Below are 16445 nucleotides of genomic sequence, written 5' to 3' on the forward strand. Positions count from 1 at the left end.
AAAAGCAAAAGCCAAACTATAAAATGTGCCTCTCTGAACATGTATCTTGCATGCCTTTATCTTCACCTCTAAGACCAGCATCCTATCCTTGTCCTTTTAATTGGTCTCCACAGTTACCCTTGTCTCTCCTCTGTTCTATTTTCCATAGAGCAGCCAGAGTGATCTTTTTAAAAACACAAATATGATAGAACAAAATAAGAGCTTTAAAAAACGTTCAATGACTCCCCATTGATCTTAGGGCTAAGCACAAATACTTTCTCTAAGATCTCGCATACCCAGGCCCTTGCTTACTTCCTCATCACCATGTTCCACCCTCTTCCTTCCTTTCTGTTCTGCAAACTCACAGGCTTTCTTTCTATTTCTCAAACTCAAATAGGCTTCTTCTTATCTCAGTGCCTCTGTACAGACTATTCCCTCTGCCAAGTTTGCTCACCCCTGCCCACTCTCCACAAATTTCCCTTCTCTCCCCTACATTCACTTGACAGTTCCCACTTATACTTTAGACTTCATCCAAAATGTCAATTCCACATGGCAGCCTTTGTTGACCCTCACCCTCTGCCTTATTCCTTCAGACTAGGTCCGGATTTCCAGTTACAAATTTTCACAGCACCAAATTTTTCACTTTTTATAGCACTTACAATCTGCAGTTAAATAATTCAATTGCTAGAGACAAATTCAATTGCTGAGATAAAAACCTTAGGAAGTCAGGGACTTTGTTTTATTCTACTGTGTTCATTTTATTTACAGGGCTATCCCAGATAGATAAATAATGTGTTAAACACTGGAAGCACTCGGTACATATTGATTTACTGACTCCTCTTTCAGGGTCAAAGCATTGTTAACAGGTGCTTGGAGAATGACTACATGAGCCACATATAACAGCTGATTCTTTACTCCTTAAGTTCTAAAATAGAACATACACTGAGAAGCTCTTTTGCCTCTCTAAACCCAAAAGCTACTTAATATTAATGCCTAAAAAGGGCAGTGAAGGTCCCAAATATGTGGGCTGAGACTGAGATTATATAAATTGCTTCACTGGTTCCATCTATTCTAAGCTGTGTACAGCTCATCATCAGTAACAAGAAAAACACACCAATATCAATTAATTTCTGTAAAGAGCACTGGACTGGCATATATGTCCTTGATTCAAGTAAAAGACTCACCATTTCATTAGTTGTGAAATTCAGCAAGTCATATCACTTCCCAGGGTTTGTTTTCTCTAAGGACACTTACAACTTTAAGAATGTATATTATATTAACTAAATACCCAACTGAACACACACATAGGGACAGAGTACATGGAAAACTGGTAATTGGTAAGTACATCAAAATATTTGATCAAAAAAGGGAGTCATGAATATATTTCATTTTAACTTAAATCATATAAATTTTTCAATGTAAGACTAAGAGCTTTTATTTGACTGAGCGACAGTAATGCAGCCTTTCTCTTAAACCATTCCTGCACTGCGCAAGTTACAGTTTCTAGTTTCTTTTAAATAGCGTTACAACTAAAGACATTTGTGAACAAATGTGAATGAAGAGTCCTTCAAGACTTTTCACCAATATTTCATAGCTGTCTTTTGCACACCTAATTCAACTGCAATCTATTTAGCAACTAGCTTTGAGTAATATTCCAAAGCAAGTGACTAGGTTCCTAGTTTTCATAGGAACTACCTTACCATACTCGTATTTCTCAATCTATGTAGGAGTAAATTAAATTATATAACTATAATAAAAAATATAACTGGGATACACGGGTTTAGAAACAAACACAACTTTTTTTTTTATAACATGGTTGATTATCTTTCTGCTCTACATAACCATGTTCAGCTCACACCACAGACTAATTGTATCAGATTTCCTGGGGGCAGGGCCCAGGCATCACACAACTGACTTTTGATAAGGTTAAAACACAAAAGGTGGGAAGAGAGGTGCACAGAAGTGCCAGAAAGTGGTCTATTAGCCTAGCTTTAATGCTAGGAGCATGAGTCAGTATGTCTTACACAGGGAATGGAGAATACTGGCTAAGTAAAGGTAAGTTAAAAGGATTTCTACTACAGTAGCACAGAATTTTTAAGAAAGATCAGTCAAGAGAATTTCTACTACATTAGTACAGAATTGGTACCATCCCAAAAATAGCTTAAAATTTTGGTGACAATAATCACAAAATAAATACAGGTTAATTAAGTGATATGTTGTAATTTAAAAAGGACTAAAGAGGCTACACTTAAAAACATCTTGATGAATTAGTATTTAAATGAGGAAAGAAAGGATATAGGAAAGAACAAAAGATGGGAATGAGTATGGTATACGCAAGAGTCATCATGTAGACCTGCCTGACTAGAGAAGTGGGTGACTGTTTGGCATTAAGGCAATCTCCACATTCTTGGTAGAATACTTTGCTGGAAAAGGTCCATCGTGTCAAAACAATAAAAGTAAAAACTGATCTTCTCGCAGAAACAATCCTATAATAAATATTATGTTCCTGATGCTACATTATTTTTTCACAGAAATGACTACTAATACATCGTGTAAAACAGTAAGTCTGAGGGAGTTTTGAGCTCCACATCAGGTAGCGCAGCCCTTAGATCCAGCACAAGAGAAACGAGATCCCATAATTCCTGGCTTTGTTGGCTTTGAAAACTAACAGGGAATACACCTAGGAAAACTACAGAACTTCAGGGAAAGAAAAATTTGCCCTTAAAGGGCCCAGGCACAGACTCACTCAACCCAGAAACCATCACAAAAACACCAGATAGAAAAGTGCATAGTCCATTGGCAAAAGAGACTCACTTATTAAGCTCAATCACATTGCAGAGAGACAGGCAGCAGCTGTGCCCAACCCCCAGGGACAGAGCCACTGGAGGGAGCCATTATTACGACCAAGCTTGGTCCTGTTGACACAGAAGCTAGCCTGATAGTGCCTACCCTGCCCACTAGAGCACCCAAGGCAACTGAGCACAACCAGGCAGGAGACAGTCTACCCCAGGGACTGGTACAGCCCACCAGCAAGAGCTTAGCTGCTTTCCAATGCTTGAAAGAGTTGTGCACTGCTGCACCTGAGGCCTGCCCCACCCAAAAGCTAAGTAAAAATGGCCAAGAGCTACCCAGCAAGCCTTACCAGGGGCCTGCAGCATTTGTGAGCCCGAGGACCAAGCAACCAGTTACGCTGGGGCCCTGACTCACCCACCAGCAAAACTGCAGTAGTTATGTGTCACCAAACTCAAACTCATAGCAAGCTATGCCAGGGGCTAGCACTGCACCATGAAGCACCACACGCACCCGAGCCTCACAACTAGCCAGCCAAGGAGCCAGCCTCACCTACCTGTGTGCCTGCAGAAACAGCAACCTCGCTAGAACAGATGGAAACACACAGCCCATACAGGGGACACCAGTGGAGCATCTGGCAGGTGAGGAGGGGGGAGCAAGCTGCTGAGCCCCATAAGGCATCTTTTACATAAGGCCACGTTTCCAAGTTCTGGAGATGTAGCCAATCTATCTAATACATATAAATAAACACAGAGAAGTAGGCAAAACGAGGAGACAAAGGAATATGTTCCAAATAAGGTAACAGGACAAATCTTCAGAAAAAGACTCCTTCCAGAGTCCTTGACAGACTACTTTGTTACAGTGTCGAAAGCTTCAGCCCAACAATGACTTTGAGCAAAATTTTAAAGGCACAGAATTGTAAGTTTGCTCCTAAATCCAGTAAAAGAATTCCCCTTCTTCCAAATCTCATTTCACTCATAAATACTACGTTACCATAACCATCTCTCTAGAGTACCTTTGTTTCCCTTTCAGAATCTACTATTTTTAGTTACAAAGACTGAGTATAAAGTAATGAAAATAATTTTTCACAACATTCTTGAACTTACATTAAATTTACCATTATCCTCTACCATAATCCTCAAAAACATGTGGAGATTCCTCTTTCATAGGAGCTAAATTAGCAACCACCGAAGGAAACAAGTCTCATGACTTCATGGTGACAAATCTGTATGCTCCCTTCACTTGGCTGCACCTCCCCAAGTTGTGTGCTGAAGTGGGAGAGTGAAATGTGCACATCTCTTTCCTAACTCCATATTCAGAGACTTCATGCTGATAGCTTAAAATCAACCATGGTGGGAGTATTTACACTTCCCAAAGCTTATAGCAGTAGACTTATAAAACTAAAAATTTATTGTGTTTTCAGCATTCTATAAAGAATAGCAGTAGTTTGGATATCAAATAAAATTTTTCTAAAGTTTTGTTGATACAAGACTTTTAATCATCAAGAAAAGATTAGTCTAGTAATGTTTGAAGTAAAGCATCATTTCTGACCACATAGAAATACAATAAGAGGTTTAAATAAACTTTATTATCATCCTATTCTAAGATGTCCTGCTAGTACAATAGACCAGAGGAATACTCTAATCCCAAAGTAAATTAAATCTCACTAGCAACCCAACATACTATTAAAAAAAAATCTCCCCAAATGGTATTCAAAATGTAGAGTGTGAAGAGTATGTGAGTGAGTGTTTTGAGGGGGAGGTATGATTAAAAACAAACAAATCAAGATTAGTACCAATCTGACCAGGGAATCAGTATTTTAGAACTGAAAGGGATCTGAAATAATTACCACAAGCCCCTATAATTACAGAGCCAGAACTACCAATTACTTTTTCTAGATTATACAGCTAGTGAGATCGAGGCTTTGTTAAAAAATAAAATCAGGGTTCTTAATTTTCACTTCAGTGTTTTCTCTACTACACCTTAACAACATTAAACCTCCTGACTTGTAAAAGTTATAAACAAATTGGTGGAAATAGAGGAAAACTTAAGCATGCAGTTTTACATAACCATATTAAAGAAAATGGCATTTAGTGAACTACAACACCACATAAGAAGTCCAGTTCTACATCCTGCATCCCAATGCTTCAAAGAGGCCAAAGAACCAGTTCTAAAGAATTTGGATCTCAGAATATAATGAACAACTTAGATGGAGGAACACACACGAAGTTCACTCACCTATTTTTATAAAGAACACAGAGCTGAAAGCCTTAACCAAGCTACAGGAAAGGAAAAAAATAATCTAAGAATGCATCTTCTTAAGTATAATGTTAAGTATTAAAAAATTAAATTCATGCTACTATTTTAATAAACAAGATTTTTAGTAAGATTTCCCTGATAAATGAGACATTCCTAGACCCAAGGGAAAAATATATTAGAATTTTGTGGGAAAATAATTAACATGGAAGTCATAAATGGGAACTTGATTAACAAGAATTTATTGAGGATTCACTGTTCCATCATTACAAAACACTTTATTAAACATTAGTTTCAAGATCACTTTCCAAAGACATAAAGAAATAGTGGCTGCCTATATAAAACACGTCATCTATGGTTGAAAAAAATTACTCATATTTATGTGTTCATAAAAACATAAAAAACAGAGAAGCAGGAAAGTGAATTTAGTTTAAAAAAAAGTCATCCTAGATGTCCTTATTGCTGATTACCAAATTTTCTATCTGTCTCTAGCTATATATGCCCATTTTGTAAAACGTAATTTTGTGCATCAGCTATAATCAGCCATAAATCCACAATCTAAAGATCACTGTTAATATTTTAGCATATTTCCTTTTGTTCTCTTTGCAATGTTTTACAGAGCTGAAATCATATAATATACACTATTTTGTATGATTTTTATTCTAATATATGTCCTATTTGTTTAATAACACTTCTTAAATATATTAATGACTGTAAAACTATCTATTTCAGGGGTCATCAATTTTTTTCTCTAAAGAGCCAAATAGAATTGTTTTAGGCTTTGCAAGTCACATCATCTCGGTCACAACTAGTCAATTCTGCCGTTGTAGCACAAAAGCAGTCATGGACAAAACACAAACAAATGAGCATAACTGTCCAATAAACCTGTATTTTAAAAAACAGGCAGCAGTACACTCAATAATAAAGTGACAAATAACCTAATTTAAAAATAGGGAAGAGATCTGAATAGACATTCTCCAAAGAAGATACAGAAACTACTAACAAGCATAAGAAAAGATGTTCAATATCATTAGCTATCAAGGAAATGCAAATCAAAACCATAATGAAATATCACTTCACACCCACTAGGATGGCTATAATCAAAAAGACAGACAATAAGTGTAAGCGAGGATGTAGAGAAATCAGAACCCTCATACATTGTTGGTGGGAAAATAACACAATGCAGCCACTTTGAAAAACAGTTTGCAGTTCCTCAAAAGGTTAAAGAGAGTTACCACATGACCCATAAATTCCACTCCTAGGTATACATCCGAGAGAAATGAAAATGTAAAGTCCACACAGAAACTTGTACATGAATGCTCATAGTAGCAGTCTTCATAATAAGCAAAAGATGGAAACAACCCAAATGTCCACCAACTGATGAATGGATAAACAAAATGTAGTCTATACATACAAGGGAATATTATTCAGCAATAAGAAGAAATAAGTACGAATTGCTACAACATGGATGAACCTTGAAAATAGTATGCTAGTAAAAGAAGCCAGTCACAAAAGACTACATATTATATTATTTCATTTATATAAAATATCCAGAATAGGCAAATCCATAGAAATAAAAAGTAGACAAGTGGTTGTCTAGAGCTAGAAGCTTTGGGGGGGATATAGGAAGTAACTGATAGTGGATACAAGATTTATTCATGGGGTCATTAAAATGTTCTTGAATTGATTGTGATGAAGGTTGCTCTACTCTTGTGAATATGCTAGAAGCCACTGACTTTAAGTGGGTGAATTGTATGCTATGTGAATTATACAAATATACAATTAACAATCCTTGGTCTATTATACAGATATAAAAAACAATAACTTATGTCCTCTTCTTTTAAATATTTAGATGGTTCCTAATCATTTTTACTCGACTGTAGTAAATAGGACCATAATCATCTTTCTGATTAATGTCTGTTCTAAGTTTTCAAATGGAAAGAATATAATATGGCAAAAGAGTGTAAAACTTTACTGTTGCAAATGTCCATTATTTGAGTTGTGCTTGCCTTTTGGACAAGTCTAGGAACCTAATAATTTATTATTTCTATGGCAAAAGGTAGTGAGAAAAATGGCAAAACTTTCAGAACACACCTCTTGTCATTCCAGAAACAGTGATACCATTAGCATCATAACCATTGAATCTTGGGACCTACATATCCATATCTCCTCCACCCATGGGAAACCCTTCAGGAAGGAACACAGTGGCATTAAAATATATCTTCTTTCTGCTAATCTTGGGGTTAAAGGGAACAGAAATGGAGGGAGTTAGTAACCACATTTCACTTTCCAGAGTAATAAGACTCCCTGTTCACTTGTATCTTATGGTTTCTACCACACTAACCTTATCCCCCTTCTTAGAACTTTGCTCATATTATTCCTCTTTCCTAACATATCTTTCATCACTCTCTCTCTCTGTCTCAATATACCCATTCTTCAAGACGAATTTTGGCCTCAATCCACACGAGGTCTTCTTCAGTTACTGGGGTCCATTCTATCTCTAGATGAAAACTGCTCTCAGTACCATATGAATGACTACTTTATTTCTCTCCATTTTATGTGCTTTAATTTTGTCTCCCCACTCTCTCTCCCCCAAAAAAGCTAAGACAAGGTCAAATCTCTATATATATTCTAGAAACATAGTAACAAAAATAAGAACAACAACAACAACAAAGTTAACATTTACTGAACACTTACTATGTGCCAGATCGAGTGGTGTTTTACATGCACTTTTCCCCACATAATCATTACCACAACCCTATGGGATAATTAACCCATTTTACCAATGCAGAGATTGAGGCACAGAAAGTCAACTGATTTGCTCAAAATGTCATTTTTTGGTTGACAAATACTTGACGAAATATTTCATGTACATCATCTTATTCACACCTCACAACTCTAAGTTTGCTACCAGCATTAGTATTACTGCTTCACAGAGATGTTAAGAAATTTTCTTTTAAGTACACTGAAACTTGATGGTACAGCAGAGTTATAATACAGATCTCCCAGGGCTTTCTGTCCTATGTCATAATACATTATGTGAAGGCGGAATTTTTAAAAATGTGGGTTTTCAAAGATTCATCCCTTCAGGCTCCTGCCTAATTCATGCCCAGGTTCCAGACAGGAGAAGCCAAGAGTGCTCTAGAAGGGTTCCTGCCCCAAACTGCTACCAGAGTAACAAGTACTAGAGCAACAGTAACACGTAATGAACACAGGTGTTATGATTACAAAGTACCCTCTCACATGTGATGTCATTTATTCCTAAGAACAACCTGATAAGCAGATAGAGTTATCCCCAACTCAAAGAATTTAAAACCTCAAAACCAGGACTTGAGACTCTAATTACGTCCTTTTCTTCCTCTTATTCTCAAAATTAGCATTTTGTTTTAGGCTGATATTCTGTAATTGTTTCCCCAAGGTGATGAATAAATATGAACACTAGAATTCGGTGGTTCTAAATCATTTCTGGGTTCATAGGCCTTTTTTAAAAATGAAATCTATGGAACCATTCAACAGAAAAAAATACACAGACAGTTTTCATACATTTTCAGGGCTTCATGGGCCCCACTAAGAACTCTATACAAGATTGCAACTTGAAGGATAGGAGCAATAACTTATGCTCCTGTTATATGCTTCATAGTGCACAGCAGACAGCACAGAACAAGGATTAAAGAAGTATTTAAATGATTGCAAACAGACCTAATTTTCTTGATATTGGCATTGGAAACACTCACAGTACCTCTGTTAAGATGTACATTTTAGTAGTAATAGAAAAAGTTAACATAGGACAAAAAATAAAGTCATTCACAGAGAAGGCACAAACAAACAATTATTGAGCCTTACCGTATGCTAGGGGCTGTACTTCACATAGTTTTTAGCCTGAAAGCAGCCTCTAATGTAGTTATCATCAGCCTTTTACAAGCAAGGAAACCAAGGCTCAAGAGAAGCTGATTAATTTGCTCAAAAACTTAAGGCCAAATGGCAAGGCAAAGATAGAAATTTAGATAAGTCTAGGATGGAAGAAACCTGGCTCTTCCTGTAATCACCCAAATATTAGCTTCATAGCATAGAAAGGAAAAAAACTTATGACATGAAGTTTAAAGAAAAGGTGGTTAGGGGATCAAAAACAAGGAAAAGAGTGCAATGAGGGGAAAGAAAGGTAGAGAAATTAACATAATCTAGATCATAACATATCTGGTAGGGAAGAGGCAAAAGGAATGAACTCTGGACTATTAAGAGCAATCTGATTCTAATTCTTACTCTGCCCTCAACTCACTGGATCATCCTGGACTAAACACTCAATCTTTCTGGACCTTAGCTTCCTCAATCCTAAAATTATGGATGTTGGATGGTATAAGAACTAAAATTCCTAAATTGCTTCACAATTTTCAGAACATTTTCACAAGTATTGTTTTCATTACATCTCACTTTTGTTTTATTCACTGCTGTATCTGCAACACCTGGCTGGTACAAAGTAGGGACAAAATATTAGGTGAATGAATACATGAATTTGATCCTGACAATAACCCTGTGACAAACGCAGAACAGAGCAGGTATTATGCTGCTTATTTTACATATGAGAAAAACCAGGGTTCAAAGAGTTTAAAACACTTGCTCACAGTTCCACAGCTAAGCAGTAAAGCAGGATGCAAACTCAAGTTTCTAATTACTAGTTCAAAGTTCTTTCCAGGTGTAAAATTTACTATATTTTTATATACTCTTAGGCAGTCAGACACAGAATAATGACCTCTTCTTCTTCTCAACCTTTCAAAGTAAGAAATCATTAGGATGGTATTACTACAGAAAGCAGTGAATGAATGATTCAGAAGAGTTATCTGAAAGAACATCTAATACTCAGTAACACTGCATGTATGAAATAAAGGAGATAAAATCCAATTTCTAACCTTCTTTGATTATTATATTTTTCTGTGTTCCAAGTGAGTCTACACTCGTAATTATGGCTGGCTATTTTGCAAAGGCTTGCTGTTAATCACAAGGGAGAAGGAATTCAAATCTATCCCTACAAGGAAGGTTATTGTTCAAACCATAAACCTTACTGCAGGCCCCCCCAGTCACCTGAGGTCAAGGAACGAACCTTCCATTCTAAAGTTTACGATAACTGAATTATAGAGGAAAAGTCTCAACAGAGCAGCATGAGCTGGAAACATCAATGCACCCAGAGATGAAAACACAGTAAGAGCCCTAGGGTGAAACTCTATTCTCCAAGACTCTCAGAAGTACAAGACTGTATTTCAAGAACCTAAGTGGGGAAGAAGGGGGTTGGCTAAAGAATAACACCTTCAGATTTGAGAACGTATTCATGACCAAGGCAGGCAGCCTCCTGCCTTGAGACTATAGGCTAGTGGGAAAATCTTGTGCGTATTAGGTAGCAAAATCCTTTAATTAAAAAAAAAAAAAAAAGACTGCAAACTCCTCCAAACGTAAAACGCTTTCTTTCAAAAATAAATAATTTCTGGATATGAAACGCCCCCCCCCCCAAAAATCAAGCAGTTTAAGTACAAGGATACAGACCGAAATAGTTTGTCATATGAGAGAGAGTATATCAGTGGGTGTTTCTTAAAGCAAACTCATTAAAATAAATATCTCTTCTGAAAATAAATAAACTGAATATTCTCCAATGACTTATGCTCCTTTGGTTTCTTCTCCCTCTAAGAGGACTTCTATTAGGTAAGTGCCAAAAGTAAGAGAGCAGTTATACTGAAACGACTTTCCATAACACTCAAATAAAACAAATATCTGGGTAAGGGGAAAAAAGTATTATCAATAAGTAGAGTAAAAGACTATGAAAAGTCACATGATTGGACCCTGAGGAAGAAACTGACATAACGATAAACACTGAGAGAACAGGGCTTAACCAAGATAAACATTCTGCAAGTACACAGGCTAAGTTTAAAGGAGTAATTTAAAGGTTTTGAGGAATCTAGTTCTATAATCTGAGAGTTATCCCACAATAATAATCTACTGTTCTACTTAGATTTTAATAATCAATTTTCTCTTCCCATTTAAAAGCTATTTTCCCTACTGGTACAAACAATACATTTAAATTTTTCTGCATAAATACAATGCAGTGACCTTACCTAGTAGCAAACTGAACAAGTGCATTTTGAAGAGTCTGCCTAATTTCAAGAAGAAAAGATTCATCATCACTTAGTGTATAATACCAATACTGGACATAATCCCTCAAAGAAAACTGGATAACCTAAAACAAAAATATTGGGGGGAAAAAAACAACTTTTTAGGATTCAGAAAGTAACAGTGGCAAACTAAAACCTAAAAGGATTATTTGCCAATTTATATTAATTTTCTACATACTAAATTGTGGTGGTAAATAATCTGCTTCATTATAAAAGCATCAATACACTAAAAACCATTTCAAAAAATTTTAAATGATTTTGGTATCCCAATTGATCCACTGCATACATCTTTTTAAAAATTAAAGAGTTATCTATGGCCAAGCCCACCCAAATTCAGGCAAAGATACAGCTTGTAGAAAAAATAAATTTTCCATGCTATAACATAATGAAGAATTTTAATCAGTTTGATGGAATGAGATGCAAAATCATGCCGATGAACCCTAATTCTCAAAAAGAAACCATTTTTCCAAGATTACATCATCAGATTCATTGCAGTCAAATTAAAAAATGACTTAGAAGTTCACTTAATTCCAATACCTTTGATACTGCCAACAGTATTAAGTTAGCCAATAAATAGCAAATAATACAACTTCATGTATAATGTTTTTGCAAATCATATAAACTAAACACGGGTTCATCTATAAAATAAATGTTAGAACTCTAAAGTGCACATTACCTGTAATACTCATATAATCAAACATGAAAAATATTTTAAAATATTAAAAATATGTATTTTTTTTTTGCTGAGGAAGATTTGCCCTGAGTTAACATCTGTGCCAATCTTCCTCTATTTTGTATGTGGGTCGCTGCCACAGCATGGCTGATGAGTGATGTAGGTCTGCACCTGGGATCCGAACCCGCAAACCCAGGCTGTCACAGTGCACCAAACTTAACCACTATGCCACAGGGCCAGCCCTTTAGCTGATCAGCTAAAGAATAACATTTTAACTATAAAATAATTAGAAACATTATCAAATAAGTCAGTAAAAACTTTCTTCTAAATGTGAACTTAGTCAAAAGGCTTTAATTTTAAGTGAACTACCTCATTATAAATGAGTTCATAAATAAGGCAGCATCTTTATGTACAGAACCCAAGGACAGCATTATAATGAATTTCCAGCATATTACATAAATAGTAAAAAATTATGTTTTAGTATTCTCAAAAGAAATACACCTAGCACACAATAGTATATGGAATTCAAATAAACATACTGAAACTCACTTGTTGGAGAGGTTCATCAATAATATTGGCACCCGTCAATCTTCTATCAATCTTTATAGTCCTGGCTTCCCGTTTCATTTCTTCTAAGCACTTAAAGGAAACCATAACATTTTACTGCATAGTTTCTCGATTTAAAATCTCTGTAGTTTACCTCTAACTAAATATTCATTGTAACTTCCCTGTCATTATCTTCAAGCCAATAAACAACCTTATGTCTTGAAACTCTAGTATAAACCAAGCACTATTTCTCAAGTTAACAAAAGTTAACATCCAGAAAAGAAAACCTAGGGTTATCCTCAAAAATTTAATAAAATCAGTAAACACTATTTAGAATGTGAGGAAACTGAAAATATACAGGTATACTGTTGCCATACTTCAATGAAACTTTAAAACCATAAGTTAGTATTTTAAGTGAGCCAAATTAATAATTATCTTTATTAAACACTTCCTCTCCTCCTCCTTCCCTCTTCCCAGCTCAAAACAGAATATCCGCTGCCAAATAAACATGGTTTTAATTGATTTCATTTAGGGACGATTTTTAGCAACTAAAGAAAATGAATTTCTCTGTAGTCTTCAGAAAGATCAGTGGGCTGGAAATAGGGTGAAAAGCAGTGGAATAGTCTTCAATTAAAAATACAAACCTAATAATAATAATAATAAGGACAGTTGGGTTTTTCCAGAAGACTTCACATGGGTAGTAGCTACACCTGAATTCCTCTTTTCAAAATCATTTGTTTTCATTAAAATGTTTTTCAGTCAAGTCAAAAAAAAACCCCAAAACCAAAGTACAACTATATAAAACATATGCTTCAAGTTATAACATAGACCCCCTAAAATTTTTTTCATAAAAACACACTTATAAATAATTTTAGAAATGGCAAATCAAAATCACTATTTTTTATACCATCTACTATAAAATACATTATATAGACTTAATGAGTCTTGACTATGATTTATTACTGCTTAGAATCTTAATTCTTAAAATATTTCCCATCTTCTATATTTACCACTCAAATAAATGGACATTATAGGTGGCTAAGAATGATTCAAAAAAAGAAAAGTTTCATTTCCTCAGAAAGATTTGTTAGCAAACTCAAAGAATACATACTAATGAGCAGAAAAACATCTCAGAGATTACTTTAAAGGTTATAATAAGTATTAGAAAAAACTTATTTATCAACATGAAAGTCAGTGGGATAGGATGAAAGTTTTTTATTTCAGTAATGTACAATAATACTGTATAACTTTCTCTGCATCTCCTACATCTTTGCACATAATGGACAAGTTAATCATTGTACGGTTAAGTTTTCAGATCAACTCCAGACCATCTGTCTCTCTTCAAAAAAGATGAAACCATCCCAATCTCACAACAAGAACTGAAGGCAATGCAAATTTGAAGCCTACCTATAGCACTCAATTCCAATTTCATTTCTAGAGTATGATATGGAGGAAAAAAAAAAAGAATAGACAAATAGCAACATTCAAGATGATATAAAATTTGGGCCTGAACTATTAAAATTATAGATATTGCATAGCCTAACTGCAAGCTATATTTTTCAAGTGAGTTAAAATGTCCCTTTTTCCCCCTCTGGTTCCTGTACAATGTATTTCATTCACAACAGTATATTCATTGACATTTCCACAAATCATAAGCATGACGCTTTGAAATTCTATGTTAAGATAGCAGGAAAAGACCCTAAATTTCTATCTTTTCCTCAAATTTGCATTCCTACTTTTAACATCTAACACTAAGAAAGTTTTCAGTGAGCTTTTAAATTGCATTTTCTAAGCATGATCAGAAAGTCTCCCATAAATTTACAGTGAGCATTAGTGAATTATAGGAAAACCTGAGAAGCCATATATAGATGATCACATTATTATCATTGCATAGAACAGGATTTTGAGGTTTTACATTCCTTTACCGTATTTACCTTAGGAATCCCAGTTGATGTTGGAGGAAGAAATGAGTGTTCACACTGCTCTAGGTACTTCTCTGAGTTTGTTTTTCCAAACAAGAGAGTAACCACAAAACCTCTGAAAAAAAAAAATTAATTATAGATACAAAAACAAAATTTTACTATAATTTAACACATCTATTACCAAATAGATTTTTCAAATTTAACAGACAGTTTATCCTTCACTAAAAAGTCAGTTTATGACTTTGGCAAGGCAAGGGAGTGACAGATTTTATGTTCTGAAGTTTAAAACAACCATAAACGTCTTATGAATTTAAACAATACTGCATTTCAAAGTTTTCAATCAACATTTTTCACAAAAAGATTTCAGACGACGTTTTCAAACTTCAGGAAAATCAGCCCTCATTAAATAAGCAGGCTAGCTAATAACCAAGGATAAAGACAAATGAGATCTACCTCTATAGCTAAATCACACACTTCTATAATTCTGTTAAATAACTAACATGAGATATTAATAAAACTTGCCATTATAAATATAGAATAAACAAATAAAGGCTAGACAGGAGCTAGTTTATGATTTATTTTAAATAAGCCTGGAATTTAAACAAGAATATAAATATACCCCAAAAGGTTAATTATTTTTAAAACAATTATAGAGTCAAGGTAAGATATATACTGGTTTAGGACTACTTTAAGTATTAACTAAATGCTATCAATATTTCCTATATTTAAAATTTACCAATTAAATCTAAGCACCACTAAGTAGATAAGAAATCCATAAAAGAAGAAAATTATTTTAATTTTATAATAATCTTATAGTAATCTTACAATGATTCAAAAACTATAGAGACAAGAAGGGAACAGTGAAAAATTAAAATATGATCAGCCTCAACTACCGAAAGGAAGATTCTCAAGAGCCTCTGCATTTTCTGTCTATCTGCCACTTCACTGCTCTTCAGTACAGGCACCACAAAAGCAGAGAGGAGGGGGAGAACACAGATAAAGTCAAACCAGCTCAAGTCATCAATTCTGTTTTGTTTCTTTTTTTAAAAGGCCCGCCTCAGAATTATCAGTAAATTTCACTTATCTGTGTTGTATCTGATATTATTACTAAGAATCAAGTTGGCTCTGTATTTCAGTGTTACCTGGTTATAAGCACATTTACAGACAAAATAAAATGCTTATATTAACAATGTATTTCTAAAAACATCATGATGAAACAGGCTGATAAAACATTAACCTTTGCCCAGAGTATGACAGTAGGAAAGTAAACTATGGATCAGTCTGATCTTACAAAGCATCTAATTAATAGCTTCAGCCTTGAGGTTAGAGTAAAAATAGGTGCTACAAATGACTGCATAACCAAACAAACATAACAGAATGCCATTAAATAACCGACAGTACCATATCAATGATATCCTAAAATAACAAAAAATAAAAATCCCTGGGTGGTTTTCTTTCCAGAAGTTTCCTTATATTAGAAAATAAGAGATTAGCTTTGACAATAATCAAAACATATACATTATCAACATCGTAAAGAGGTAAACAGAAGAACTTAACGTAAAAACTTGTTTTATTAGCAAAATAAAAAAATAGGGGGTGGTTTCCATTGGAAAATGCATTAATTTCTCTCAAACTTGCATTTTAGGTAAGAAAAAGAACAAAAACATATCTTTAAACTTAATAAAAAGCACACTAAAACTTAGAAATGATTAATTATATGAAATGTAATTAGTTTACTTAAGATTGATATTTAAAAGCCTATTTTTGCTCTTAAAATACATCAGGAATTAAACTATAGTAAGTTATATTAAAGAAGGCACAATCACTCTTCGTAACTATAGCCAAAAGAAAGGTTTGACTCACGAATTATGGTACTCAATGACCATTAACTGAGTAACTTGGAAATGCTTAATTAACTAATCCCCTGAGATGATTTGGGGAGGTTTGCTAGTATATAAGTAGAAGTCCCCTTACTGAGGCAGTAAGTTTCACCGAGATCAAAGGTCTGGAACAGAACATCAGATCAATTTATGACATAGCATGAACTTAGAATTTCAGATCCCGCCATGTGACTCAGTATTATCTCAAGAGTTTTTAGTGGCTCTCCCATACACCTCAATATCC

General features: G+C 34.7%; 1 protein-coding gene across 4 annotated transcripts in view; it reads right to left on the reverse strand.

Moving 5' to 3' along the window:
* Positions 1-16445, reverse strand: part of SNX13 (sorting nexin 13) — a 122966-nt gene that overhangs the window by 64419 nt on the left and 42102 nt on the right. For all 4 annotated transcript variants that reach the window (XM_046669580.1, XM_046669578.1, XM_046669579.1 and 1 more), the window contains 3 exons: positions 14334-14436; positions 12403-12492; positions 11124-11245 (listed from right to left, as the gene is read on the reverse strand). In XM_046669580.1, coding sequence (XP_046525536.1) covers positions 11124-11245; positions 12403-12492; positions 14334-14436 — 315 coding nt within the window. The remainder of the gene's footprint in view (positions 1-11123; positions 11246-12402; positions 12493-14333; positions 14437-16445) is intronic.

This window comes from Equus quagga, chromosome 8 (assembly GCF_021613505.1).
Source record: "Equus quagga isolate Etosha38 chromosome 8, UCLA_HA_Equagga_1.0, whole genome shotgun sequence".
NCBI classification, from domain to species: domain Eukaryota; kingdom Metazoa; phylum Chordata; class Mammalia; order Perissodactyla; family Equidae; genus Equus; species Equus quagga.